The sequence below is a fragment of the Coregonus lavaretus genome (assembly GCF_964263955.1).
Source record: "Coregonus lavaretus genome assembly, chromosome: 9".
NCBI lineage: Eukaryota > Metazoa > Chordata > Actinopteri > Salmoniformes > Salmonidae > Coregonus > Coregonus lavaretus.
In genome coordinates, this window is record NC_139996.1 from 24,264,265 (window position 1) to 24,277,201 (window position 12,937).

At 46.8% G+C, this 12,937-nt stretch overlaps 1 protein-coding gene across 1 annotated transcript; it reads right to left on the bottom strand.

Moving 5' to 3' along the window:
- Positions 1-7,984: 7,984 nt before the first annotated feature.
- LOC311134667 (leucine-rich repeat neuronal protein 2-like) lies at positions 7,985-9,910 on the bottom strand (the record flags this gene model as incomplete). The annotated part of the gene is made up of 1 exon (XM_084168415.1): positions 7,985-9,910. The coding sequence occupies one exon, from the start codon at positions 9,908-9,910 to the stop codon at positions 7,985-7,987; it is 1,926 nt and encodes a 641-aa protein (XP_084024541.1).
- Positions 9,911-12,937: the final 3,027 nt, after the last annotated feature.

Here is a 12,937-nt window from a genome sequence, read left to right on the forward strand (position 1 = left end):
CAGAAAGCACCAGTGACTTGGTTATTAAAAAAGTGGTCAGATGACGCATTCCTGCTTATAAGCTAAAACTAAAGCAGAAAGCACCAGTGACTTGGTTATTAAAAAAGTGGTCAGATGACGCATTCCTGCTTATAAGCTAAAACTAAAGCAGAAAGCACCAGTGACTTGGTTATTAAAAAAGTGGTCAGATGACGCAGATGCTAAGCTACAGGACTGTTTTGCTAGCACAGACTAGAATATGTTCCGGGATTCTTCAGATAGCATTGAAGAGTACGCCACATCAGTCACTGGCTTCATCAATAAGTGCATCGATGACGTCATCCCCACTGTGACCGTACGTACATACCCCAACCAGAAGCCATGGATTACAGGCAACATCCGCACTGAGCTAAAGGCTAGAGCTGCCGCTTTCAAGGAGCGGGACTCTAACCCGGATGCTTATAAGAAATCCAGCTATGCCCTCCGACAAACCATCAAACTGGCAAAGAGTCAATACAGGACTAAGATTGAATCGTACTACACCGGCTCTGACGCTCGTCGGAGGTGGCAGGGCTTGAAAACTATTACAGACTACAAAGGGAAGCACAGCCGCGAGCTGCCCAGTGACACAAGCCTACCAGACGAGCTAAATCACTTCTATGCTCGCTTCTAGGCAAGCAACACTGAAGCATGCATGAGAGCACCAGCTGTTCCGGATGACTATGTGATCACGCTCTCCGTAGCCAATGTGAGTAAGACTTTTAAGCAGGTCAACATTCACAAGGCCGCAGGGCCAGATGGATTACCAGGATGTGTACTCTGAGCATGTGCTGACCAACTGGCAAGTGTCTTCACTGACATTTTCAACATGTCCCTGACTGAGTCTGTAATACCAACATGTTTCAAGCAGACCACCATAGTCCCTGTGCCCAAGGACACTAAGATAACCTGCCTAAATGACTACCGACCCGTAGCACTCACGTCTGTAGCCATGAAGTGCTTTGAAAGGCTGGTCATGGCTCACATCAACACCATTTTCCCAGAAACCCTAGACCCCCTCCAATTTGCATACCACCCCAACAGATCCACAGATGATGCAATCTCTATTGCACTCCACACTGCCCTTTTCCACCTGGACAAGAGGAACACCTACGTGAGAATGCTATTCATTGACTACAGCTCAGCGTTCAACACCATAGTGCCCTCAAAGCTCATCACTAAGCTAAGGATCCTGGGACTAAACACCCTCCCTCTGCAACTGGATCCTGCAACTGGATCCTCACGGGCCGTCACCAGGTGGTAAGGGTAGGTAACAACACATCTGCCACGCTGATCCTCAACACGGGGGCCCCTCCTGTACTCGCTGTTCACCCATGACTGCATGGCCAGGCACGACTCCAACACCATCACCATAAGTTTTCCGACGACACAACAGTGGTAGGCCTGATCACTGACAACGATGAGACAGCCTATAGGGAGGAGGTCAGAGACCTGGCCGTGTGGTGCCAGGATAACAACCTCTCCCTCAACGTGATCAAGACAAAGGAGATGATTGTGGACTACAGGGAAAAAAAGAGGACTGAGCACGCCCCCATTATCATCGACGGGGCTGTAGTGGAACAGGTTGAGAGCTTCAAGTTCCTTGGTGTCCACATCACCAACAAACTATCATGGTCCAAACACACCAAGACAGTCATGAAGAGGGCATGACAAAGCCTATTCCCCCTCAGGAGACTGAACAAATTTGGCATGGGTCCTCAGATCCTCAAAAAGTTATACAGATGCACCATCAAGAGCATCCTGACTGGTTGCATCACCGCCTGGTATGGCAACTGCTTGGCCTCCGACCGCAAGGCACTACAGAGGGTAGTGCGTACGGCCCAGTACATCACTGGGGCCAAGCTTCCTGCCATCCAGGACCTCTATACCAGGCGGTGTCAGAGGAAGGCCCTCAAAATTGTCAAAGACTCCAGCCACCCTAGTCATAGACTGTTCTCTCTGCTACCGCATGGCAAGCGGTACCGGAGCGCCAAGTCTAGGTCCAAAAGGCTTCTCAACAGCTTCTACCCCCAAGCCATAAGACTCCTGAACAGCTAATCATGGCTACCCAGACAATTTGTACTGCCCCCCCACCCCCACCCGTCCCCCTTTTTTACTCTGCTGCTACTCTGTTATTATTTATGCATAGTCACTTTAACTCTACCCACATGTACATATTACCTCAATTACCTCGACTAGCCGGTGCCCCCGCACATTGACTCTGCACCGGTACCCCCCTACTGTTATTTTATTTTACTGCTGCTCTTTAGTTATTTGCTTTTATATTTTTTGCTTAACACTTTTTTAAAATCTATTTTACTTTGCATTGTTGGTTAAGGGCTTGTAAGTAAGCATTTCACTGTAATGTCTACACCTGTTGTATTCGGCACATGTGGCAAATAACATTTGATTTGATATGCTGCCACCTCACCCACCTGCACCACACACAGAACCCCTTCCACTGGTAGCTGAAGAGGACTGACACTCCAAAGTAGGTCAGCCCAGAACCCAGCGTCCAGCTGGAAGCAGACCTGACCAAGGAAAGGGTCTACCTGACACATGGGTGAGTGAGTTTACAATTTTAACAAACATTCCCTTTATTCACATCAAATTGCAGCCCAACATCCTCCTCAGTTCAAATGTGATTGATTTAGCAGTCCTCTTCTCCTCTGGTCCTAAAGTGTTAAAGGGTGTGTAGGCTTTTGTTTTAGCCCAGCACTAACACACCTAATCATCAAGACTTTTGACAATGTTGTTCAATCTATCTAATACATGATCTGTCTTGTCTGATTATTCAAGAAAATAAGATGCTGCTGAACCGGAAGCAAATGGCACCACCCTGTGGTTGTGTGGCAAATGGCAATGATTGAATCTGTATCTGATTATAGATAGACCATTAGTTGGCTGAGGTACTGCATGCATGTTTTTTTTCTTCTAGGATCTTTGAGGAAAAAATCAGCTTGAACTTTGATACACTGATGGTGGAGAATTCCACTGTGTACAGAAACACCAGGAGGCTTAACTACATCGCCAACCACTGGCACTTCTACTGGGAATCTGACAAGGGCTGGGAAGGATATGGAAAAGTAAGTTATCTCACCTCAGTCACTTCTCCCTTTTGACACAAAGGAGCTAGGCTGATTTATAGGTTACTGGCCGTCTCAAATTTGACAAACTAGACTTGAGAATGTGTCCTGAGTGAGTCGTCAGTCCGTAGATAGCTTACCTCTCCTCCTTCCCCTGATGGCCCCAGATTAGTGATAGTGCTGCCTAGATCTCCACCATACCGCTCTGACCTACTGAGTATAAGCTCAGAGATTTAGTAAAGGAGAGGTGGCGAGGAGGCCGTTTTTCCTTTGGACTTGGTAGAAGTTGCCCATAATAACTAAAATGTAATGAAAATGTAAATGTAAATAACTGATACTGGATCAGATATCTTTGCAACAGCCTAATGATTATGTTCAGGACTAGGTGTAGGCTAATCTGATCCTAGATCTGTAGTTTGGGGATAACTTCATCGGACTCCCAGGATGGCAGTGATCCGATTGAGGCCAACTATAGACAGGGTGTGGACAGAAGCTGTCTCCAGAAACACTGGCTGTTGATGCACTTCTTCACCATGTCCCTGTGGAACTACAGCACGGGATCCACACGCAGGGTCAGACGCAGACCAGCTACCTACTCACAACTCCCCCCAAGACCACACCTCAGGTAGCATGCAGTCAGTCGGAATCATGGATATGGTTATACACACGGGCATTCACCAAATCAAACCAATTCAAAATACACTATTGCATTGTTCTGTTACAAACGTTGTTGATTTAAGTTTACATTCATTGATACCACATTTCACTGTAGATGTTGTTCATACTGTCTTTTAATTTCACTGCCTCCCTATGTAAAAATGAATTCCAGTATTGCTAATAATGACATTAATCAATGTGAATGTGAATCTCCTAGGATACTCCCAGTTGGACAGGTGACCATCCCCAGTCTTGAGGTGGACCCTATAGAGAATTTCAGCTGCCGGTACCCCCCGATGTGGACCCTGAGTCCAGGGAACCCCTTTTCCATGCTGTCCCGTTTGACTCAGTTGGTAGAGCATGTCGCTTGCAATGCCAGGGTTGTGGGTTTGATTCCCATGGGGGACCAGTATGAAAATGTATGCTAAAATGTAAAAAATTGATGTTCCCCCTGGGACGCTGGTTTACAGGACAGTCCACGAGACATGTGCCTGCAGCACCTTCTAGTGAGACAAGTATAGAATGTAAGATTTCAAAATACATTGAATTCATTCCAATGGTGGGCAGTATTTTATGTGTGTGAGTAAATCTTTGACAGTGTGTTGTGTTGTGTGTTCCCAAGGCAGAAGCAGCACATGCAGGCGGATCCTGGCCCAGTCCTGGAGAAACACCTGTTCCATGGAACCTCAGAGATCATCGTCAAGGATATCTGCCGACAGAACTTCGACCCGCGTGTGGCGAGACCCACTAGCCGTCACAGCCATAGCATTTACTACGCCCATCCCCCTCGAATCTGACACCAAACCAGGTCAGGACGGGATCACTATGATTCCTGTATGATTTTTGTTGTGTTTGACAGCAGCCATTGCTATCCTACTACATCATCAAGTACTAAGTCCAAGCAAACAATGGCAGTGCTGTGTAAAGGGGCTAGAAAACAACCAGGACTGGTTTATGAGGGCACATACACTATATATACAAAAGTATGTCGACACACCTTCAAATTAGTGGATTCGGCTATTTCAGCCACACCAATTGCTGACAGGTGTATACAATCGAGCGCACAGCTATGCAATCTCCATAGACAAACATTGGCAGTAGAATGGCGTAATTGAAGAGCTCAGTGACTTTTAACGTGGCACCGTCATAGGATGCCACCTTTCCAACAAGTCAGTTTGTCAAATTTCTGCCCTGCTAGAGCTGCCCCGGTCAACTGTAAGTGCTGTTATTGTGAAGTGGAAACGTCTAGGAGCAACAATGGCTCAGCCGCGAAGTGGTAGGCCACACAAGCTCACAGAACGGTGCCACCGAGTGCTGAAGCGCATAAAAATCGTCTGTACTCGGTTGCAACACTCATTACCGAGTTCCAAACTGCCTCTGGAAGCAATGTCAGCACAATAACTGTTTGTCGGGAGCTTCATGAAAGGGGTCAATCCAAAAATCACCATGCGCAATGCCAAGCGTCGGCTGGAATGGTGTAAAGCTCGCCGGCATTGGACTCTGGAGCAGTGGAAACGCGTTCTCTGGAGTGATTAATCACGCTTCAACATCTGGCTGTCCAATGGACGAATCTGGGTTTGGTGGATGCCAGGAGAACACTACCTGCCCGAATGCATAGTGCCAATTGTAAAGTTTGGTGGAGGAGGAATAATGGTTTGGGGCTGTTTTTCATGGTTCGGGCTAGGCCCCTTAGTTCCAGTGAAGCAAAATCTTAATGCTACAGCATACATTCTAGACAATTCTGTGCTTCCAACTTTGCGGCAACAGTTTGGGGAAGGCCCTTTCCTGTTTCAGCATGATAATGCCACTGTGCACAAAGCGAGGTCCATCCAGAAATGGTTTGTCGAGATCGGTGTGAAAGAACTTGACTGCCCTGCACAGAGCCCTGACCTCAACCCCATAGAATACCTTTGGGATGAATTGGAACGCAGACTGCAAGCCAGGCCTAATCGCCCAACATCAGTGCCCGACCTCACTAATGCTCTTGTGGCTGAATGGAAGCAAGTCCCCACAGCAATGTTCCAACATTTAGTGGAAAGCCTTCCCAGGAGAGTGGAGGCTGTCATAGCAGCAAAGGGGTGACCAACTCCATATTAATGCCCATGATTTTGGAATGAGATGTTTGACAAGCAGATGTCCACATACTTTTGGTCATGTAGTGTATGAGATGGAGCATCTAGTTTACTTCACTTGTTATTTTCTGTCACATTAGAATATGTAAGGGATAATCAACGAGGGGCTATTTGTTCTCTGGAAAATAATGAACAACGTGGAAGATGTGTTCCACAACGCACTAGCGGAGTGGAACTAACCTTCCACTGCATTGCATTATTTTCCAGAGAATGCATAGAGCCCCAACATGATTATCCCTTTTATACCATAGCTATAATTTAGCACATTTACCAGTAGAAATGTGTTTATTTGCAGGTAGAAATGTGTTCCACATTCACTGAAGCAGCTAGCAAGTTTACTAGATAGCAACAGTAGTTGCCTTGGTAAACAGACAAACAGACTTGCTAGTTTAGCTAACCAAACCATCAGTCCTAGCTTGCTATTATGAAAATCGAATTCAGCAATGCCAATAATGTTTTCATTTCGACTGTTGCTTTCAAAAGCAGCTAAACATAGAACATGTAAGAATGAACTATAGCCATTGAATTCTACTGTGCAAATATACCGTTTGTTATAGGGAAATAATGCATGTTTTAAAATGCCCTTCAAGCCAATCAGAAACAAGTATTCAACAATGCCATGGTATAAACTTAATTTTTATATTGTCATTGTAATAATGTAAAAAGCTCTGGCACATTTAGCTCCATGTTCAAAAGTTCAATCTTTTAGACTACATTTTCCTGGCCTAAAATAAAAAATATGTTCAGAAAATAATTAATCAATGCCTTGAGTAAGATACATTTTCTGTTAGCTAAGTTCTGTTTCTTGGTGAAAGGTGCAAAAGGCCCTCTGTGTGAGGAAGAAAGAGATAAAGAAGCCAAACTGAGTTTAACACCAGTTGAGATGCTAACTGCTCAGTAACTTCCATCATTTCTGTTAAGTTGTGTCTGTGTTCAATGACAAGTAATACACTTCTGAGTCTTTGTTTGTGCTTTTTCAACAGAAATACTGGCTCTTCTGCATAGCATTCTAATTATGTAGGGTATTATGATCTGAAATCGTGTTTAATAACCACACAAATATTCCTGTTACAGTCCATGGGCAGTAGAAAGATAAAAGTTCTAGATGTCATTAAATATGAATTTAAGTTGTCATAGAAAGATGGATAGAAATATTGATTTGTGAATTCAATGTAGTCAACTGTTACCATTTTGGAGAGTGAATAATTTATTGCACTCATCTGCCTCCTCATTTGCCTCTAGCGATAAGGGAATAAGTGAATATGGACAGGAAAACAAATCATCAACATATATCAGTCCAACTTTTTTTTAAATAATAGCTCAAAATAGAATTTAATACATCTGAAAGAGAAGTGGTACACTGGTTAGGAAAAGCAGTTAATGTTATGTAAAGGCAGTAGGATGGAATAATAAAGCAAGGTGATAGGAAGCCGAGGGAAGGGACAGAGTGAGAAAGGGCTGGTCACATTAACCACTTAGATTTACAAAACCTCAAAGAAAGCAGGGATAGGCTACCATAAAAGGACACTGTTTGGAAAATGCCTGTCCCCTGTAAGTGAAGAGGGAAAGACTCCTCTCCTGAAGTTCAGTCTCTGGGTTAGGGTTAGGTGGATACGTTCTGGGTAATAGTCCAATCAATTTTAGAATAAGGCTGTAACGTAACAAAATGTGGAAAAAGTCAAGGGGTCTGAATATGTACTACCACTGTGTCGTATGTCCTATTTACAGGCCCCAATGCTCCCAACCACTCCCACAATCATCTCCAGATTCAGCCCTAACATGTCCCAACTGCGGCAGGATATGTGCCTCCCGGATCGGGCTTTACAACCACCTACAACCGCATCGCCACCAAAAGCGGTAGCCATATCTATCCTATAAACCATCCCTGGAAGCGACGTTATCTTCGAAAACGATGTACTGCAAGTATGTGTGTGTGTTTTTGTGTGTGTGTGTGTGTGTTATTATGTGTATTATATCATTCATTATTTATATAACTAGGCTTTATTTATATGTGTGCTGCTCATTATGCTTGCTGTCTTGACCCTTTCCCTCACGTGACCTCCCTTCCCTCAAAACCCTCTTCTTCAAACCCTATCCTCTCCCCTCCAACATCTGTTGCCTCAACCCCCTCCCTCGCCCCTGCACCCCTACAGTCACACTGTGAGTGTCGGCCCCCAGTGTGTTCTCAGCCACACAGGTGTACAGACCCGCCTCCCGGGCCGTCACCATGACGATCTCCAATGTCCCCTCAGGCAGGAGCCGGTAGGCAGGGGAGGAGGGGGGGAGGGGAGTGGAAGGGGTGAGGCTGGAAAAGAGGACAGAGGCATTACCAGATGCTGGGCTGGGTAAGGGGGAATGGTAAGAGGAGTAGTTGGATGTCTGGCTGGATGCAGGCTTGGAGTTGAGGCTGGATGCAGGCTTGGAGTTGAGGGTGGATGCAGGCTTGGAGTTGAGGGTGGATCCAGGCTTGGAGTTGAGGCTGGATCCAGGCTTGGAATTGAGGCTGGATGCAGGCTTGGGGCTGTGGGGGTTGTTGGATGATCCCAGTCTCTGTCCAGAAGGAGTGACCCAGTAGATTGTGGGCTGAGGCTCGGCCAGGGCGCGACAGTGCAGGGCCAGCCTCTCCCCCTCTCTCACCCCCACGTAAGGGGGGAGGATGCCAGGGGGGATGAGGGGGAGGCAGGAGGCTGACATCTCTGTGATTGACACCTCCCTCACCCTGCGAGCCCTCAGCTCTGGAGGCCCAGAACACAACGTGGCCTGGGGCTGGATAAACCTCACAGCCTGTGGCATCTGTGTATCTGTGTGTGCATCGCCGTTTGTGTGAGTGTGCTCCTCAGCCACCCAGCGAAACAGGCAGTCACAGCGGAGGGGGTTGGAGTGTAGGCTGACCTCCCTCAGGCTGGGCAGAGACAGGACAGTGTTTTGGTGCAGAGCACTCAGAGCGTTGGAGTTGAGCATCAGGCTCTCTAGCCTGCCCAGCCGAAAGAAGGCCTTAGGGTGGATGTAGGACAGCCGGGGGTTGTTGGTGATCTCCAGCTTGGTGAGCTCAGGCAAGTTTTCCATGGCTGCCCTCTCGATGGCTACCAGCTCCTCCATGTTGTTCAGACCCAGCTCTGTCAGGTGGATCAGGTCCCTGAAGTCCCCTGTCTGAACCAGACTCAGACGGTTCTTATTCAGGTCCAGAAACTTCAGGCCAGGGAGCCTCCTCAGAGCCTGTGTGGGGACAGTGGTGAGGAGGTTGTCGTAGAAGGACAGGCTCTCCAGACTGTCCAGCCCCTCCAGGGCCCTCTCAGGCAACCCTTTCAGCCCCATGCCCCCCAGCACCAGGCTGCGTAGAGACCCCAGGGCCTGGAAGCCCCGTTCAGGGAGGACCTCCACTGGGTTTCCCCCCAGCATCAGCACCTGGAGGCGGGGCAGGGTGGTGAACCAGAGGGGGTCTATTGAGGTCAGGTGGTTGTTGTTGAGGTGCAGGCGCAGCAGAGAGCCCAGGCCAGAGAAGGCTCCAGGAGCCAGGGAGGCCAGCTGGTTGTGGCTGAGGAAGAGCTCCTGTAGGGCAGGCAGGGAAGAGAAGGAGGCAGGGGGCAGGGACCGGAGCTGGTTCTCCTCAATGTGCAAGGAGAGTAGGGAGCGCAGGGAGGGAGTCTGGGGCTGGGTTAAGGTTAGTGTCCTAACACTGCTGAAGCGGTTCTGAGACAGATCCAGGTCAGTAAGGTTGGGGAGTGTGTGTAACAGTGGTGTCTCCAAGGCAAACAGCAGGTTACTCTGCAGACGGAGGGTGTGTGTGTCTAGGGGGAGAGGGGAGGGGAGCTGGGTCAGGAACAGGTTGTTACAGTCCACAGTTGGAACCTCGCGGGACGATGACTGGGGGGAAAACCAGGGCTTGATCTGACACACACACCCTGCAGGGCAGGAAACGCTCCATGGCAGGGAATGGACCACTAGAGCACTGGACACACACACCCACACACACAGGATCAGCTGCCTCTGCAGTAGGACCATTGACACCCTCAGCATCCTCACAGCCGAGAGGAGTTGATTCAGAGGAGTCGATTCAGCAGTGGCAATTCGATTGAGTTGACTCAGTGTTGTTGCCAAGTTACAGCGCTGTAGGTATCTGCTGTTGCCAGGTTACAGTGCCATAGGAATCTAAAGTGTTGTGGACTGTCTATGTGATGGTCTCCGTGGTCAGACAGTCGCTGTCACATTGTGGCGACAGGTGTAGTCGGCATGGTTCTGTAGACACTAAGGAGATGACCTGGCAGAGAGAGAGAGGGAGTGAGAGAGAGGGGGTGAGAGAGAGCGGGGGAGAGAGCGGGGGAGAGAGAGGGAGTGAGAGAGAGGGAGTGAGAGAGAGCGAGGGAGAGAGATGGGGAAGATAATGTGTTAAGGATAGGTTTTGTAACACATTTAGAAAGCCAGTGTTAGGACAGGTTGAGAGAGGGATTTAAAAGGAGAGTACCTCCTGTGTTTTCAACTCTCAACCATTCCATTTGATTTGATTTCCAGTCTCTTTTCATATGCAATGGATTATATTTGATTATATCTTTGTCCCTCTTTTCTTCTTTACTTTAATTATATTTTTAATTAATGAAAATATTTTTGCGTGCGTGTGTACTGATGACAACCAGTCACCACCTGGTGGCAGTGTTTACCAGTTAAGATAACAGAGGAAGTCTTAAATAAAAGACACGCACACACACAATGGAAAGAAAAGGGTAGAGAGACTACTAGACCATGTGTCAAGGAAATAAGAGATGGGAGGAGGAATATATCGAAAGGTGGGAGAGGAGGAAAGGAGAAGGGGAAACGTCAGAGAGGGAAAGGAGGAATAGAGAGAAGAGGAGAGGAGGTTGTCTTGCTGTAGCTGAGACTGCAGTAGGAGGGATGCAGGAGACATCTGCAGTGGAAATAAGCTATCTGTACTGACAGACAGCGACAGAGAGATGGAGGTATGTGAAAGATTAAGAGCGAAGAAAAGGGAATGACGGGGATAGAGGAGAGGGAAAGAGAGGGAGAGTTAGAGAGAGGGTGCTGGATGCTGATCAATAAAAATAGATATGCATCAGCCTGGTGCCTTGATCGCTTCAATACACAGACACACAAACACGCGGGCACACACACACACACACACACACACACACACACACATACACGCCAGAGTCTGAACAGTTAGCACAAATGAGATGACACCACTGTGGCACATCAGAGATGCCACTCTTCTCCTTCTACTGCTCTGATTCTGTGTGTGTGTGTGTGTGTGTGTGTGTGTGTGTGTGTGTGTGTGTGTGTGTGTGTGTGTGTGTGTGTGTGTGTGTGTTTACCTCAGTGCCAGTGTGTCTGTGTCTAACCCAGACATATGTCCTAGCGAACACAAACACACACCAAAAATTGTTCTTACCATCGAATGAGTACAATTGACTGCATGCATCTCTCAATCTGTCCTCTCTCTCCTTCTGTCCCTCTTTTCCTGTCCCACGATCTTGTCACTGTTGGTTTTCTCCAGGAATGTTCAGTTAGCTCATCTTTTTCTCGCTGTGTCAATGGCTTGCTCCACCATAAATCATCCTTCCTCTCTCTCACCTTAAAACATATCTTTGTCCCGCTCTGTATTTTTCTCTTCTTAAAATATTCCTCCTTTTCTCTCTCTGAGGCTGCTCTCTCCACTCTCCCCAACCCCACTGTATCTCTGTCAGTGTCTGTGTGCCCCTCTCCCTCTCTCTCTCTCTCTCTCTCTCTCTCTCTCTCTCTCTCTCTCTCTCTCTCTCTCTCTCTCTGTCTCTCTGTCTCTCTCTGTCTCTCTCTCTGTCTCTGTCTCTCTCTTTCTCTCTCTCTGTCTCTCTCTCTCTGTCTCTCTCTGTCTCTCTCTCTGTCTCTCTCTCTCTCTGTCTCTCTCTCTGTCTCTCTCTCTGTCAATTCAATTTCAATTCAATTTAAGGGCTTTATTGGCATGGGAAACGTGTGTTAACATTGCCAAAGCAAGTGAAGTAGATAGTAAACAAAAGTGAAATAAACAATAAATATTAACAGTAAACATTACACTCAGAAGTTTCAAAAGAATAAAGACATTTCAAATGTCATATTATGTATATATACAGTGTTGTAACAATGTGCAAATAGTTAAAGTACAAATGGGAAAATAAATAAACATAAATATGGGTTGTATTTACAATGGTGTTTGTTCTTCACTGGTTGCCCTTTTCTTGTGGCAACAGGTCACAAATCTTGCAGCTGTGATGGCACACTGTGGTTTTTCACCCAGTAGATAAGGAAGTTTATCAAAATTGGGTTTGTTTTCGAATTCTTTGTGGATCGCTGTAATCTGAGGGAAATATGTGTCTCTAATATGGTCATACATTTGGCAGGAGGTTAGGAAGTGCAGCTCAGTTTCCACCTCATTTTGTGGGCAGTGTGCACATAGCCTGTCTTCTCTTGAGAGCCAGGTCTGCCTACGGCGGCCTTTCTCAATAGCAAGGCTATGCTCACTGAGTCTGTACATAGTCAAAGCTTTCCTTAAGTTTGGGTCAGTCACAGTGGTCAAGTATTCTGCCACTGTGTACTCTCTGTTTAGGGCCAAATAGCATTCTAGTTTGCTCTGTTTTTTTGTTTGTTCTTTCCAATGTGTCAAGTAATTCTCTTTTTGTTTTCTCATGATTTGGTTGGGTCTAGTTGTGTTGTTGTTGTTGTTGTTGTCCTGGGGCTGTGTGGGGTCTGTTTGTGTTTGTGAACAGAGCCCCAGGACAAGCTTACTTAGGGGACTCTTCTCCAAGTTCATCTCTCTGTAGGTGATGGCTTTGTTATGGAAGGTTTGGGAATCGCTTCCTTTTAAGTGGTTATAGAATTTAACGGCTCTTTTCTGGATTTTGATAATTAGCGGGTATTGGCCTAATTCTGCTCTGCATGCATTATTTGGTGTTTTACGTTGTACACGGAGGATGTTTTTGCAGAATTCTGCATGCAGAGTCTCAATTTGGTGTTTGTCCCATTTTGTGAATTCTTGGTTGGTGAGCGGACCCCAGACCTCAGAACCATAAAGGGCAATGG